This window comes from Nerophis lumbriciformis, linkage group LG05, assembly GCF_033978685.3.
Source record: "Nerophis lumbriciformis linkage group LG05, RoL_Nlum_v2.1, whole genome shotgun sequence".
NCBI lineage: Eukaryota > Metazoa > Chordata > Actinopteri > Syngnathiformes > Syngnathidae > Nerophis > Nerophis lumbriciformis.
Window position 1 is genome coordinate 51793535 of NC_084552.2, and position 17231 is coordinate 51810765.

A 17231-nucleotide genomic window follows, 5' to 3' on the forward strand; every position below is an offset into this window, starting at 1 on the left:
GTTGAGTTTTATCAACTTTTATCACCACTAAAAAAGGGACACAAAAGCTAAGCAAGCGTCACAACAAGTCTTATAAAACTGTTATTACAGTGATTTATTATAATGAACCATGAAAATAGCCAACCAGTGCAGTGTCTGTGAGCTCCTCCCCTCGCCACAAACACACTCACACACACAAATAATAATAATAATAATAATAATAATAATAATAACAATAATGAAAAATAAAGGACAAGAGTCCAGAGAAGGTTGAAATAAAAAATTATGCTACAGTCACAGAAACATTCAGCTTATGCCAAGAAGAGCGTTCGTACAGTATGTACAACCATTATCTTTTTTAAAAAATGGAGGGGGGGGCAGGCATGGGAGCGAATTGTACAAGCGTAGAAAAAAAAAAAAGAAGCCAATATTTACAAACGTTTCCTGGTGAAAGCTGGAGTAACCACCTATACATTAAATTACACTTTCTACAAGTGATGCCTGATATTCAAAAATAAACTGCTAACGTCCTACTTGCGGGCCTGACCACCCTCAGAGGACCACCACAAACACACACGCTCACACACACACATACGCGCACACACACATGCAGGTAGCCCACTGAGGTGGCCCCACGAAAATCGTTCTTCATCTCTGCAGCGGTGAACAGATATTTATTGATAGCGGAAGTAAACAAAATACGGGTTTTTTTCTTCCTCTCTATACAAAACAAAGCTTTGAGTTTGCTAGGTTCAACAAATAAAACAAAAGGATAGACAGACGATAGAAGAAGAAGAAGGAAGAGGAGGGGAAGGGCTATAGGCTGGAATGTCCATTAAACAAAGTGCGAGGGTCGAACAACGGGAGCCCAAACAAGACACATGATAGAGTGCCCCTCCCCTACCCGGGACAGGAAGGAAGGCTGTATAAAAAGACGAGAGCGCTAAGAGCACCGAGGGGGGTCGTCCATCTTGTAAAGTTTGCCTTTTATGTCAGTCCTATTATTTTTAAATACCCTTTTATCCAACAATAACTGTTTTTCCACTGGCCATAGAAAACCTATCTACACTTTAAGGTACACGCCCCCTGACCCCACACATCGTCCTCAGAGTTCAATGCCACCCCGTGCTCAAGTAACCCGAACTGTGGAAGGGCGTCGAGGAGGTGGGTGCTCCGCGTGTGCCAGCGGGCATCGGAGAAGTGCCGGCCGGGGCCGCACCTTGCTGAGTCTGTTGTGGGGGAGGAGGAGGAGGCGGCGGTAGTCCAGCCTGCTGAAGGGAGGAGGGGTATGAGGAAGGGGGCACCGAGGGGTTGGCAGTGGCGGTGGGGTGAAGCAACGCCGTCTGAAACCCACCCAAGGTCTGAAAGTGGTGGGCTCCACCGGATGGGGGCGGGGGGTGGCGGCGGGGGAGGAGGGGTGAGAGACTGCGAGGGCTGGCCTTGCTGCAGCGGGGGGGCAGTGGTGAGCAGGAGCTGGTGCTGCTGGATTGGTGGGGGCTGTAGGTTTACATGCACCAGGGTCGGGCTGGTCATGTGGTGGGGGGGCGGCGGCGGTGGCGGCGGCGGAGGAGGAGGCGAGGCCACTGAACTCTGGTAGTGCACGCTGTGAGGGAGAGTCTGCATCATGGGTTGTGAGCCAGGAGGGTAGGGGGACGTGACCGCTGGTTTGAACCCAGGGAAGGAGCCCGCAGGGGAGGGAGCCTGACTGGGAAAGTAGGCAGAAGAGACCGGGGGAGCTGGCGGCGGAGGCGGGGGCGGTGGCGAGGTGTCCTGCGAGCTGTATTGGTGGAACGACGACGCCGGCGCCTGTGGCGTGGCTTGGTTTTGGGGCTGGGAGGAGAAGAGCGCCCTTTGGCTGCGGTAGGGCGAGCCCTGCGACTGGGTGTGGAGGAGAGCAGATCCTGGGTAGTGCACTGGCGAGGAGGGCAGGGGTGCCGGGTGCAGCTTGGTTGGGGTGACTGGGGCTGATTTGGGCTTGCTGGGCAGCTGGAGGGCTGTGTTGGTCGCTCGAGACTGACTGTCGCCATCTTCCTCCTTTGTTGGCCAGCAGGAAGGTGGCGCAGGACCAGGAGAGCCCGGCTGTAAGACCAGAATGCATCACATTCAGCTCTGCTCATTGACACAATAAACTTTGTGTGTTTAGATGATGACTCACTGCATGCGTTGGGGTCCTCTGGGGTCCCGGGGACGGACAATCTCTCGATGCAGGTGTCTCTCCACCCTCAGCTTCACCATCTTTGAAAAACACAACACACGTTAGACATGAAATAATGAATTTTGCACCTATTATTATTATAATTATTAACTCCTACCTGTGTCTTTGTCCTTGCTGAGCGACAACGCTCTGTGGTAGCTGCGTTCCCGCGCCTGCTCAACAAATGTGGATGACGTCCTGAAAAAAAGAGCACTCTTTCACCAGCTGCATGGACAACCACCAGACCTGTCGTCTTACCATTGTCCTTCTCCTCCCTCCCGCTCCTCCGGGCTGTCCACCTCCTCGGTCGTCGGAGGTTCCTTGACGGTGCAGAGCGCTGCAGGAGGTGGCGGAGGTAGGTCGGCCTCACTGGTGGTCACCATGGTGACAGGGAAAGTGTCCATGCTTAAAGGGGGCACGGTGGACACAGGGGAGCTGCACTCCGTCTTGGAACCACTGCGGCGAGCTTCGCGCTGTCGCTTCCTGTATTCCAGCAGGGACACCTGTGAGAAAAACGCACCACATGTTAAGAGTTCACAGACCACCTTTGTTTGGCTCCCAAAAGATCCCACCCACCTTTTTCTTCTGTGGAGGGTTCTGCGCAGACCCCACACCCTCACAAGTGCCTTCCCCATGTAAAGAGCGTGAGAAACCGCCCGAACTTGCATCGTCGGAACAGGGGAAAAAAAGTGGCCCCTGTCCCTCGCTGAAGGGTGGCTGAGAGGACGCCCCTGCCACGGGCCCCACTGAAGCTTCTGGCCTGAAGGGAGCAGGCAAGGGCTCTAGTGTGTGCGAGGGGGTAAGGTCCTTAAGGTTGGAGTTGATGGGAGAGAAGTTCAGGCCAGCAGGGACGGTCGGGACTCTCTCTGGGCTCTTGATCCAGCAGGGGAAAGAGGAAGCACACGTTTCGGCAGAGGAGGTAACCTCACAACCGTCCTCGACGGTCCCCACATCAGCTCGGTCCTCTGTAAAGTCAACCGAGTCAATGGCTGGGGGCTGCGGACTGCCAGGCACTGACGTCTTGGCTTCAGGCGGAACCACATCAGTGCTTGGTGCCTGGGTAGAAGGAGACAGGACCAACGAAGGAGGACGCTCAGCCTGCAAGGAAAACAAAGATGAAGGCATAAACATCAGCTTATATTCCTACGCAAATACTTTAGAGGAACATTTGGCTCACTCACTTCTAACAAAGTTGGTTTCATGTTAACATCTGGCGAGCTTTCTGTTGAAGATTCACTCTGTGAAGAGCAGAAGCACATTTCATTGAATCCAAGAACGTAGAGGCATTCATTACGTTCCACCTTACCTCCTGGGGCGTGTTAGGTGTTTGCGTTGGGGTGCTGGCAGAATGCTCCATGACAGTCTCATCGTTTCTGGGACGTGGCGGTGTGGCCGACAATACGGGCGGGGCGGATGTCTCCGATTGGTCGCCTCGGGTGGGTGTGGCACAAGGGGAGCCGTAGGGGGTGGAGCTCTCAGACATGCAGGCGTCTAAGGGACTCAACCGTCGCTTTTTTAAAGGTGTGGGCAACTCTGAATGATTTAAAAAAAACAAAAAAAAAACTCTTAATGCAACCCCCTTTTTTTTTTTTCTTTACCACTCAGGTTTTCTACTCCTCCTCCTTTAAAGACGTACCAGGCAGTGGACAGGACCCGTTGTAGGGAAGGGGGCTGTCCGAGTCTCCATTGATGGAGGGGCTGAGCGGACATTCAGTGGGCATGAAGAGACTCGGTCTTCTGGCCGGGCTGGTGGACCCCTCCTCTTCTAAAGCTTGCTTTAACCATCGCTGTAGGAAAGAATGGATTGTGAGTAACCCAGGTAGCCATGACAGTTTCCAGGTGAGAACATTGTGAGACCTTCTTGCAGGAGCCAGTGGACGTAGGCGTTTCTGGCAGTTCTCTGGAGCGTCGTCTCCCAGTGGGGACTCCGGGGGTCGTGGGGCTGCGGTTAGCCAGGAAGGGGGACGAGAATCTGACGTAGTGTTTGGGCGTGCTGTAGACCTGTGGCGAGCAGGCCAGGCCCGGGAGGGCGTTGAGCTGGGTGGCAAGTACTTCGGGGTCACTGCTGATCCGGAGCGGCCGCTCAGGCACCGGCTCTGGGGTGCGCGCCGCCGGACAATCCAGTTGTTTCTCTCCTACCCACTCACTGACAAAGTGCTGCAGAGAGAAGAAAATATTTTGCAGGAGACCACTTGATGACCTCATGTTTCAGAAGATAAAATATCCACCTACCTTTTTAGTTTTAAAGCTCTTGCTCCCAGAGCGGTTTCGCTCGGGCGCAGGCGAGCTGCTGTGTGGGGGACTGGTGTCGGGCGCCTGGGCAGAGACGGCCTCTGGCTCTGGCAAACTAGGGGGCTCTCCCTCGGGGGTTTCACTGCTCAGAGGCTCCACGGGCTCCACAGGACTCAACGGGGCTAAGTCGGAGCAGGTGCTGATAGTGCGAGCACGTCGTCGCTGCTGGCCAATGTGCGTGCGGTTTCTAGAGAAACTTTTCCTGTTGCGGGATCCTTTGACCTTGGCTGGCTTCACTCCTGGCTCCTCTTTTACCTCCAGGAGAGGCTGAAGACAGATAAAAGAGCACTTAGAGCTATGAAATTGGTACCACTACTACAGAAGAAAACCTGGTGTCATCCCTTTGAAAAGCCTGCATTGCTCTATTCTCAAACACATAGCTGAACTAAATCTTAAGAACAGGAGAATATTACAAGTAGTAATGGGTGAAACGATACTGAAGCACCAATGTCTTATTATACGTGAAGTGATACCGCGTCTCTCGATGCCTCAATCTTTTAGAAACAAACCATGTCACCAATGCAACTGCTGTGCCGTTTATTAGGAAGTGGTTCTTTCAGCGCAGGAGTGGCGCATCCGCGTTAGGCATCGGTATTTGTCGCCATAAGCGATCTAAATGTAACTAAGGAAAAGGAAAAATTCCTACGTTTGGAATAATTTTGATGGCGCCATTATGAAAAAGCAACACATTGCCAGTGCAGTGTCAATACAGCCAGTGAGTCATTTACCCATCACTAGTATTTTGTGGCATGGTGGGTTGAGGGATGGAGCGCAATGACAATCATCGACTGACTGACACATTTGCAAAAAGTGACGAAAAAACATTAAAAGCTAAACAAATGTTAAGAATTACACATAAATTACACACGCTAAACAAGACAGAGCCACCTGTGCGCGCTTTTAGATAGGGGAGGGGCCACAGTGTGTTCGCTGCTTGTTGAAAAGAGCAATACACTAAATTGGCACCACTGATCCCAATTGCTCCATCTTCTTATTCTCTTGCAGACAAGATCATATAATATGCTTATAAAATAATGTGTTTATGAGCGAGGGTGAACAGGTAGTGCCCCAAATAAATGAATGTATGGGCAACACTGCTATTTTGTCCAATACACTTTCGGAACTACAGTCAAGACTGTCTATAACAACCACTCAAACAAAACGGCAAAAGTGGCCACTATAAGCAGGTTGCCATGACAAAGTCACACTTTGAAACTGTATACAATGGAAAGCGTTGAACTCGTAAACACGAACGGTAAATGTTGAGTAATGTGATAATTTGCTGAGACAATGAGTAAGACAGCTGCTGCTTGCTGATTTGTTGACAATTTACATACATGTAACTATCCTGCGCCAACGAGCATTTTCCAGCACAGGTAAGTGTAGTATGTATCAAATCACGCCACATATATGAAGGTCCCTACTAGCCAGATATATGAACGTCCCTAGTAGCCATATGTCCTCCACAAGCGAGCATCACCGTTATTTGCCATTATTTATTAAATCATCAAAGTTAAAACATTACGGAGAAAGGAAAACAAATATTCATAATGTACTAAGTTCATCCTAATAATAGTAAACAGATAATAACCTCTTATGATGCTGCAGCCTTTTCACACTGATGGGGCCGAGTGGGATAGTACAATAGGAACAAAATACATCTGGTTGATTTCCAGAATAAAACGCTCTGTGTTTAATAATACTTAACATGTTAAAAGCACTAAAAGACAAATCCAAGCAAGTGCACCCCTCTTCTGTCCTTTTCCAGTTGGATCTTATGCCTGTTTTGTATATAATTTATTCCGGGGGTTCTAAACCTTTTTGACCTCGGGGCCCAACTTTTTCAGTACAAAAGGGGCCGCCAAATTAGTGATCTTACTCTTGATTTTATTGGTATTCAATAATTATATTAAACCTACTTATAGTTTACAACCTTGTGAAAATGATAAGAAATAATGTGTTAATCGAAAAGATTGTTATCAAGGCTTATGTCAGGCTTATAAAAATAAACACTACTAAAATATTGCACAAGGTACTGATGAAAAATACATTTCTATATAATTACGCAGTGCTAAAATACATTCAAACTATATTAATGATAAACAATTACAATATATGTTTCTTAATTAAACTGTCAATAAAATTTAAGTGCAGATGAAAATACAGCTTTACCACATTAGTCATCATGAATTATTCTTCATCAAAACGAGGCTATAGCAGGATTCTATCAATCAGCATCCTAATGACAGCAGACATTGTACAGTAAAGATGTTTTGTGTGATTGTTGGCTCTGATAAAGTCTGCAGTGAGTAATAATCAGTGATGTTGTTGAAAAAAAAAGCAAACAATGTGATGCATTTTTTAAATTAATGCGCCGCATATGCTTTAGCTATGAGCAAAATACGTAAATATTAAATGTTATTATAAATGTTCCCGTTAGTGGATTACATATCAAAGTGTGTATTTAAAACCTTAATGGAGGTGTTTGGATGTTTTAAGGGCTTAATAGGCAGGATATTGCGACTCCCATAGACTCTATTGTAAGCAAATTTTGATCGCACTTATTTGCAATTTAGAATGCATTAAAAAAAGAAAAGCATATGTGTTCTTGTCTTAAATAAGGACTAATAGGCAAAATTCCCCAAAATAGCAGTTCCCCTTTAAGAAACATCTGCGACTTTAAGCTTCAGACTTCTTCTGTTTGTTTGCTATTGTCCTTACTGCCACAAGTGGTGGAAAAGAGTATTACAACAGATTACCGCTGAGGTCCTTGGTACCACACCTTGGCCACCCCTCGGCCCTATGTTTAAAAAACACTGATTTATCTCACATTGCAATTGTTTTACACAAAAGTGCACACTTTCACCGCGAGAACTTGTTGGTGACATCGCTACCGCTGTCTGCTGTCTGGCGGAGCGAAGCCTTGCTGCACTGTACTGCAGTCGTTGAGTGTTGGAGGAGCACAGTGCAGGCAGAAAACTCAAAGCAGTGCCCGAGCGTCACAACGCAAATGCACTAGATGGAATTTAGCAGTGGTAAGACAATCTATCAACGTTGTCTATCATTGCAGCAAATGTTTATATTAGTAGCTGCTATAGACGAGGTTTAAACCATGACTTTTCTATGAAGGGGAAATTTTGAGGGCACACAGTTTTGACTGTGTATGAATGTTGTCATTCATCCAGATCATTGTCATCTCAGGGCATTCAATCGATCGCAACTGGGCTGTTTGGTTTGTCTTAGAGGACGTTTTGTCGCTCATCGGAGTAGCCTTCATCAGTGTGTGCTCATAGATTTAGATTGGTCAGATTTAGTTTACTCTGTTTCGCCACACCTAGTGTGTGTGTGACAATCATTGGTACTTTAACTTTTAACTTTAACTTTTAACAAATATGAACAATGTAGGAATGGCAGTTTTTCTCTGTGGGAGGCGTTCCTTGCGCCACATTGAAAGACATAAAACGCCGTGGCACAATGAGAGCATCCTATTTTCAAAACCTGAGAGTGTGGGTTCCCAAAGAGTTTTATTGTGGAATTTCACAAATGTGGGATGAATAAAGTGATATACTAAAGTTATTAGTTTAAATTCAGTTTTCATTTTGCCAACTTTCAACAATGTCCAATTTACAATCTGGTTATGACTCAGAGTTGTAATCTTCCCCAGGTTTTAAGATTTTGATAAGGACTATGAAGATAAAATAATCTTTCATGTAGGGCTGGGCGATATGGCTTTTTTTAATATCTTGATATTTTTAGGCCATATCGCGATACACGATATATATCTCAATATTTTGCCTTAGCCTTGAATGAACACTTGATACATATAATCACAGCAGTATGATGATTCTATGTGTCTACATTAAAACATTCTTGTTCATACTGCATTAATATATGCTCATTTTAAACTTTCATGCAGAGAGGGAAATCACAACTACCGTATTTTTCGGACTATAAGTCGCTCCGGACTATACGTTGCACCGGCCGAAAATGCACAATAAAGACGGAAAAAAACATATATATGTCGCACTGGAGAATAAGTCGCATTTTTGGGGGAAATTTATTTGATAAAATCCAACACCAAGAATAGACATTTGAAAGGCAATTTAAAATAAATAAAGAATAGTGAACAACAGGCTGAATAAGTGTACGCCATATGACGCACAAATAACCAACTGAGAACATGCCTGGTAGGTTAACGTAACATATTGTGGTAAGAGTCATTCAAATGACTATAACATATAGAACATGCTATACGTTTAACCAAACAATCTGTCACTCCCGATCACTAAATCCGATGAAATCTTCTTCCCCATATTTCACGTCCGGCTTGTAATCTGCAGTATATGATTTACTTTTCGGTGCCATTTTAGTTCAGCCCTTCTCAGTTTTTATAAGTTACCGCCAATGTTGATGTGATCCATTTTCATAGGTCCGGCAGTAGCGTATATCATATAGCAGTTAGCATTCCATGACCCACAATGCACTTCTGCCATGACCCTCCCCCGCCGAATTCTTATTGGTTGGCGTGTGAGGGACGATTGCTGACGTGTGTGTGACGATTGCTGACATGTTCTTCGTCGCTCACGCAAATAAGATAAATAACATTATTTGATATTTTACGGTAATGTGTTAATAATTTCACACATAAGTCGCCCCTGAGTATACGTCGCAAACTATGAAAAAAACGTAGACTTATAGTCCGAAAAATACGGGAGTCAATTTAGCAAAACTGTATTTATTAAACAGTTATTAAGCAGTGGGACAAACATTCATGTCATTTCCAAAACAGAAAGTGCAAGATTGTCAGAGACATTTTAAAACAAGCTATAAGTGCACTTTTGTGAATGATGTCACTAAGATGACATTTCAAAACAACACTAAATTAAAGTGCATTTTTTGTACAGAACGCCACTACAATAGTTTATAACAAATAAAGCGCACTTTTGATGTGGAAATAGTTGCTTCGGCATTTAGTTGGTGTGGCACCGAACGGAGATGTTGACATGTAAAGACATATTCCTGCTTGAAGCCAAACCACCGTCAGACGATGGACCCCGTGCTGTTTTTCTTGGGAATTAATTATTCCTCCATTTGTTACCAGATTCGCTCCTTCTTTCTCTCGTATTACCACTCAAACCACACCGTTAGCTGTTAGCATCACAGCTAACGCAACGTATGTGACGATGCTCACGTAACAGTATGTGACGTATGTAAGAAGGTGCACTTGTTAATGTCTCTGTGAAAAGGAGAGACAGGAAAGAGGGAGAAACGCATGCTGTTTAACGCCCCGCAGCTAAAAGCAACTGCGTGAGAACGTATACTCGAATATCACGATATAGTCATTTTCTATATCGCACAGAGACAAACCCGCGATATATCGAGTATATCGATATATTGCCGAGCCCTACTTTCATGTTCCTACCTGGATTACGGAGGGAGAATCTGCCATTTCTGGAGTGGCCGGAGGCTCTTCCTTGATGTCACTGCGTCCGCCAACCTCAGTCTTGACACTCCCGATCCGCTCTAAGGCTTGCTCCCGGCGCTTCTCCCTCTTCTCCATCCGAGCGAAGGCTTGCAGGATGGCCTCCATCTTCCTCTCTTCTCGTGTCTGCAGGGAGTTTACATGATGACAAAGATGAAGTGGGAGCGGAAGCCATAAGTCTATACCACGCTCGTGTCACATGGTGCAGGAGGAGCGATGGGTTAATTTTTGCTCAAGGGGAAGGGGCAGGGGAAAAGCTGCTGAGTGCGGCAAGAACATGCCCTCTTGGCCCAGAGCGAGGAAAGATCAGAGGTGGACCAAAAGGGAAAACCGTGGTGACAGGACATACATCATGACAAGCCAGGCATCTACCAAGTAAGAAAGTCTAAAACAAGTCACACAAAGTATGCACTGTGGCATGGAGCTTCCCACCCGCCCACCTCACATTAGAGATAGTTAGAAAGCAATCTTTCTCTCGCTTGAACGATTTGCGAGAGCGCTTGCTAACAATGAGTCAGCACTTCACGCCCAGGCTCCACAAAGGGAAATAAGCTGACTACGGGGTAATTTCCGGAGCGCGCACGCGTAATTTTTCAGTTCTAGTCGACCCCACTATGGGTTGTGCGTGCACTTGTTTGATCACTCAGAAAAATAAGAGCGATAAGTGTCTACTTTAAAAAAGCTTCATCTAGTCTATTGAGCGTAACAAGGTCCAGGTAGAAGGAAACCCAAACAATGCATAAAGCTTCAGATGCTGTGAAAGCAAAGCAGCAAAGATTTGAAAAAGCGAGCAGCATTGGTGGAGGGTATCAGCAATGGTACAGGCTGTTGCAGTGATAGTGAAGAGGAGGGTAACAGGATGAGGCAGTTGCACCTGAGACAATAGACCACACTCAGAAACACGGGGGGCATGTGTTTTGGTTGTTGTGGTTGTTTTTGTTTTTGTCATCTTCATTGTGCGCTGGGCAACTGCGTGGCGGCAGCAAAGCTACTAAAAGCTAAACAGCCTCTTTGCTTGGCACACTTACCATCTTCCTCCTCTTCTCTGCAATCTGCTCCTCTGACTCCATCTCTACTTCATTGCTAATGGATGTTTTGTCTTCTAGATCCTCAAATAAGTCGGGATCCTGTAAAAGGGAGGAGGGGATGGAAGGAAGGGGGGTGTATGGCGCTTTATCACGACTCATCATTCAAGTCTGGCTACAGACAAGAGGAAGAACAGGTGAGAATGGAGGACAGGTCATAAGGTCGGGTGGGGATAGTGACTCGCCTTGTGCTTTAGGTGGGCACAAGGACGCCTGCACAAACACTGGCCAGCAAAGTACTGCTCATGTTGCCATCTAAAGAGCTTTACCTCACACATTAACAAGTAGTAAGTAATCTCAATCACAGTAACAACTGAGGGGACACAGGTGAACAGCTATGGGCTTGAAGGAGGGAATGGTAACTAAACTGGAAATCAAATGCTTACACATTTAAGAAAAGCAAAATGTTTTTAAAAAGTAAAAAAAAAAAAAAGATGTTTCAGAAACAGAATAAACAAAAGTCTTGCCTGGTTGTTTGAGATGGAGAGGCGCAATGGAGAGAGTTTCCTTTGTTTGCAGTCGCCCACACTTTTGCCCTTTCCTTCGCCATCTACACCCATATTCTGGTTCTGACCCAGGTCCTCTGGCTCCACGTCCTTGTCCTTGCGACTGCCCCGACGCCGGCCTCCAGAGCCTAGGTTTTCAGTGGGCTCCATGTTGTGCTTGAGCACGGGGCACTCCGGGTTGCCCTTCACACAGGCACAGTCCACCTTGTATTTGCTGCACAAGGGACCGTGTTACAATTGTATGTCCAAACATGAGGTAACCCTGCGAACTGGTCTTCAACTCACCAGTTGCCGTAGTCAAAATCAAAACCAATGGTGATCTCTGTGCCTTTGGAGATGGGCCTCAGCGAGTAGATGTACAAGTGCAACATGCCATCTTCAACGACGTGCCGCACCTGGAGCCAAGTAAGGCGATTGTTAGTGGACATTCACAGTTGAGTGTTTTGCTGTTGGGGACGACCAGTCACCTCTGCATTAGGGGTGCAGGAGCGGCGGATGAAGCGCGCCTCATTGCCAAAGCTGCGAGCGTCAACGCACATCTCCAATCCATCAAATTTGGAGTAAAATAAGACAAAGGGGTAAGGTCTGCAAATGAAGCAAAAGGTGACAAGTGAGCCACATAACAAAATATAGCGCTTTGCCACTGTCACCTTACTGACCTCTTGAAGAAGTACCCGTTGGCTTCGAACTGCTGTCGAAGCATGAACTTGCCCCTGTACTCAATGATGAGGGAATCTGTGACCAAGTCCCTCACGGCCTTAAGGATCTTCTTATTCTTCTGAACTTGACTCTGGAGGGCAGACACGCAGGAAGACGTGAACTAGCTGCACAAAATATCTCCCGCATCAGCAGACTGAAGTGAGGGTGTGTTTGAACACAGCGCGGTACCTCCACCGGGGGTTTGAAGGAGGCAAGATGTGTATTGTAGGCCAGGCTCTTTCCGTCGCCTTGCTCTTTGACGCGAAGCAGCACCTGGACGTCCTCGCTGTACTGGTTGCTGTTGGCTTCTTCGTAGCGCTCCATCCATGCCTTAATCTTATTTTCCCACAGAGACGGGTGCTCTGTCGGGTCCTGCTCTGGAGCTGCACCCTGAACAAGGACGTTTCTTTGAGTCTGTGCTCAGAAGCAAAAGCGGTGTCCTGTTGCTAACGTGTCTTTACCTTTACTCTGGAGGACTTCCTGGAGCCCTCTCGGAAGGCCTGCGGGGAGCAATTAAAAAGTGAGTAGGTTTATGCATGTGCGCACACATTTCATTCAAAACAGAGCAAACCTTCTTAGCTCGGGCGGAAGATGCCGGCGACTCCTTTTCACCGCTCTTTTTGCGCTTCTTGTCAGCCTGCTTGTTGCCAAGGCGCCCAGTGGTGAGGGTGATGGTGGTCGGCGTGTGTTGGAAGGTTGAGTACAGCTCCAGAGGCACCTCATCGCCACTCTCTGTAGCACTAGTGTCCCCGTCTACTTGAGTAAAAGACAGTGGAGCGGTGCGCGTTAGAAAACGTTCCTTATTCGTCCAGCAGGTGTCACTCTTCAGGCTTAGGGAGAGTGGTGTTCCCTGAAATACTGTACACAACATTCCTATCAAAAACACACTTATTGTGTTAATGGATATGAACATCTATTTTTATAAATAACTACATCATAACATGGTTTATTTTGTTAAATACAGTGATGTTAGCACCTTTTGAGAAAAAAAGAAGGAAAAAAGAGGATCTGCTGCCATGCAAACAGTGTTTTCGTGTACATTTCACGTGCCTGTTAATAATATGCAATCAATTTATGTGACTGTTACATCACCTCATCTTACTTGTGTAAGACTGGTTGTTGACTAATACCAAAACAAGACTCTCAGGCACATTAAACCTATTTATACGTAACGTCAGGACAATAGAATTAGATTACTGTGACTTCTGGAGTACATTCTTTTAAATATTTTTTGCCCCACTCATCTATCAAAAGGTTTGACAGAAACGAGCGTTGGATTCAAAAAGATTGGACACCGTTGGTATCGATCTGTTAGTTTGGTACCCTTCCTTGCACTCTTCAGCCTTACCTGACAAACATTCTCTTTTTCTGGTCTGCAGCAAGATGGCCCTCTCTCGGTCTAGGTGTCGCGGTTGGCAGCGTTCGCACAGGTACGTCTCAGGAATGTTCTGCCTGTCTATGCCCATGCAGTCGATGTGCTGCCAGGCACTGGGGAGAATCACAGCACAGAGTTGTTGAGTCATCCGGGGTGGGGTGGGGGGACGCGCCGTCAAAAGGCGTATTGGGACAAAAAAGAGCCAACCTGCACTTGTCACAGCAGATCATGTAGCCGTCGTCGTGGGTGAAGCCGCAGATGCAGCGGGTGATGTCGGCTCCGTAGCTGCCATCCTCGGAAGTGCTGAGTGTGGTGCCTGTGGATGCTTCGTCCTGGCCCCCCGGAACAAACAACCCCCCATCTCCTTGCCGGATCAACATGGAGGGGGGAGGCGAGGCCGGCGGCGTGGGTGGGGGCCGCGCCCCATAGTTATGGTCCTAACAGGTGAACAGGAAGAGCAGCCATGATGGACTGTGACTAAAAAAAAAAAGCCTCAACCTAGCAGCTGTGTGTTTACTTGTGACACAGTGGAGTTACTCACAGCATAAGGCAGGCCAATATAACTGTGGGAATGGTGAGAACTGCTGCTATAGATCTGGTGTGGGTAGCTGGACTTTTCTATCACCACAGGGCTGGCCTCCACCGACTCTGGTCTGCAAACACACATACGATACTCAAATTAGTGCACAATATTACAGAGCAAAACATTGTTTTGTATTTGCAGAGGGATTAAGTCATGCTGGCACAGGCACAGAAGCAGGGATGCGTGCGACTGGAAGCACTTTTATTGTGTTCCATTAACTCAATCCCAATGAACCTGAAGCAGATCATGAGAGACGTGTGGAGTCTGCCACTCAGGCATAACAACTAACACGCAAACACTTGTCAGCTTTGCTCACACCAAACCTGTAGATCTGCTTTCAGCGAGATCCGATGTGGAGAGCCTGTTTGGCCGTTTGTGACCAACCCACCCACACTCTGGCATGACGGATGTGTTCGAGGTAGGAAATGGTGCCATCCGATGGGGAAGTGGACAGAAAATGTGCAGTGCCAAACAAGAACGTTGAGTAAAAGGAGGAATGTGTGGAAAAGGAGACGGTTTTAGCACTTTTTTTTTTTTATTCCTTGGTTAAAAAAAAAAAGTATTGGCACTACATAATAAAATAAATTGGACAGGATTTTACATACAAGGCAAAATACATAGATATATGCTAACTAAGCTTATTGAGCAAGTAAACCAACCCACACAATGCAGAGTGAAACAAGCCATGCAGCATTTCTGCCAAAATGATACACTTTACCCCACACTAGTCATTTTTTACAGCACAAAACAGCAAGAGGAAGAAAGTGCTGTTTTCCCCTACTAAACACCTCATTTGTCTTAGCTTGAAGTGGTGGTACAGTACCTTCCATGAGCCCTCGTGGAACACGCCGTGAAAAAGGCGGCCTTCTGACACTTCCTGCACTGTGCACTGTCGCGCTCAAGTATTCCCCGTCAAAGTGAAAACATAAGTGCATGCATGAGGTCTGGAGGCGAAACCTTCGAAGGTGTGTGCGTGCAATGTTTTTTCTGTTTTGTGTGTCTACACTACTGATTAACTGCCACACGGTTGAGGGCGTGAAAGACGCAAGGAGGAGGGAGAGTTTAGAAAGATAAGAAAAAAGAACATACCAGGAGCTCGATCTTCCAATCAATAATTAACCAAACTAAACTTATACTGTATTTATAACACAGATTTCTTGTTAGAGATTGTGGCATTACTCACTGTAAACACAAAACAAATGCTAGTCCAGAATGACTAAACTCTTAAAAAAACAGCTTTGATAGGGTAACGTTTAAAAGTACTATATTGACCCCAATATAAGAAGAAATAGCAGGGAATCTTTATTTTAACTATCAATATCTCTTCAATCATGTTTCATTGATTGTAGCATATTTCCTATCTGTTCAACAGTTGCTTGATGACTTCATTGATCACTATTATCTTAAATCATATGTAGTTCTGTTTGCAATTTGCGATCGCTGCGTTCACACTGCGCAGTTCAATTCTCTGGAAAAAAAAAAGATACCTTATATATACATTTTCATCATCTGCTATATTTACCAGCTCAGATTTCAGGAAACGTTTTGAAAATATACTTTTAAAAAGCGCAGTAGCCGCGAGTCGCCCATCAGTCCGTCAAGCACTTAGAAGACACGGACCAGCATTTAAAACTACAGCAAAAGGCAGAAATTGCAAATTGTAAGAGAGGAATGTGTCAAAAAAGCTGTCTCTCTGGTCTGCTTGTTGGTTTACAAGTAAAACTTCTAGACGTTCTCAAGGGTAAAATACGTTCTTATATTCAGGAGAAAACAGTATTTAGGGTGGCATTTTCTTACAATTCTTCAAAACTAAATGGCATGGAACCTTAATTAAATCACATGGCTCATGTCCACATCTGTTGTAATTGTGTGTGCATGATATTTATCGGATGGATAATTGTCAGGCCGATATGAGGAGTTATGACATAGCACCAATAAATCCAATAAAATAAAAACATAGCCTTGATAACCAATTTTTGAAAAATGCTCCAATGAGTCAAGATTATCCGTAGTCTGTACTGTGATGTATGTGGGTTAGGGTGAGAAAATAAACAGGCGCGTCAGCAGCTGGCTAGCTAGCTTAAATGTTAACAAAAATACAAGACATATCAAAATATTTCATCATTAAAAAACATCGTACTCCAATCAAAGTTTAAATAAACATTTCGGACTGAGCAACTAAGATATTCAATTGTCCACATTGAACCTACATGCTGTGCTCTCTTGGCACAGAGTAATAGATATTTATTCAAAGGAATATGACAGCGGTGTTTACAACAGTAAGTGAATCCGTGTTGACGTCATAAACCAGACATGCAGCACTTGTTTTGCCTTTATCATTAAAAAACCCTTAAAAACTATAACAAATTAAAATGGAAGAACATATACAAACACTAAAAAATAATATTGCTGTAAAGAAGCCCAAACTTTCTGCAAAGAAAGTATATTGTGTGTCTATTTTTTCCCCAATAAAACCTGGTTAAAATATTTCAGTGTTTCTTTTCAACACATTTAACAATATCATGATGATAACGATTAACTGTGATAACGTTGGTCACAATAACCAGGATATGATATTTTCATAGCTACCTTCAGTTTAAAGTAAAGATACATCTCCAGCGCCTTACTGTTAGCATGTTGCAGAGGTGGGTAGTAACACGCTACATTTACTCCGTTACATCTACTTGAGTAACTTTTGGGATAAATTGTACTTCTAAGAGTACGGTAGTTTTAATGCAACATACTTTTACTTTTACTTGAGTATATTTATAGAGAAGAAACACTACTTTTACTCCGCCTCATTTATCAACATTCAGCTCGCTACTCGCTACTGATTTTTATCGATCTGTTAATGCATGCTTTGTTTGTTTTGGTTTGTCAGACAGACCTTCAAAGTAGGATCTATCGCATGCCTGCGTTTCACCAATCAAATACAGTCACTGGTGACATTTGACTCCGTTTCACCAATCAAATGCAGTCACTGGTGACGTTTGACTCTGTTTCACCAATCAAACAGAGCCAGGCGGTCACATGATT

At 45.3% G+C, this 17231-nt stretch overlaps 1 protein-coding gene across 1 annotated transcript in view; it reads right to left on the reverse strand.

Annotated features, from left to right (window-relative positions):
- Positions 1 to 68: 68 nt before the first annotated feature.
- kmt2e (lysine (K)-specific methyltransferase 2E) overlaps positions 69 to 17231 on the reverse strand; it is a 39431-nt gene continuing 22268 nt past the window's right edge. Inside the window, 23 exon segments of the mRNA XM_061959590.1 lie at positions 69 to 1376; positions 1378 to 2058; positions 2135 to 2214; positions 2292 to 2371; positions 2432 to 2676; positions 2750 to 3271; positions 3355 to 3411; positions 3480 to 3706; positions 3810 to 3960; positions 4031 to 4330; positions 4406 to 4732; positions 9888 to 10073; positions 10976 to 11074; positions 11500 to 11752; positions 11824 to 11933; positions 12006 to 12123; positions 12198 to 12328; positions 12427 to 12627; positions 12699 to 12737; positions 12809 to 12990; positions 13586 to 13725; positions 13820 to 14049; positions 14154 to 14265. Coding sequence (XP_061815574.1) covers positions 1092 to 1376; positions 1378 to 2058; positions 2135 to 2214; positions 2292 to 2371; positions 2432 to 2676; positions 2750 to 3271; positions 3355 to 3411; positions 3480 to 3706; positions 3810 to 3960; positions 4031 to 4330; positions 4406 to 4732; positions 9888 to 10073; positions 10976 to 11074; positions 11500 to 11752; positions 11824 to 11933; positions 12006 to 12123; positions 12198 to 12328; positions 12427 to 12627; positions 12699 to 12737; positions 12809 to 12990; positions 13586 to 13725; positions 13820 to 14049; positions 14154 to 14265 — 4756 coding nt within the window. The 3' untranslated portion in view covers positions 69 to 1091.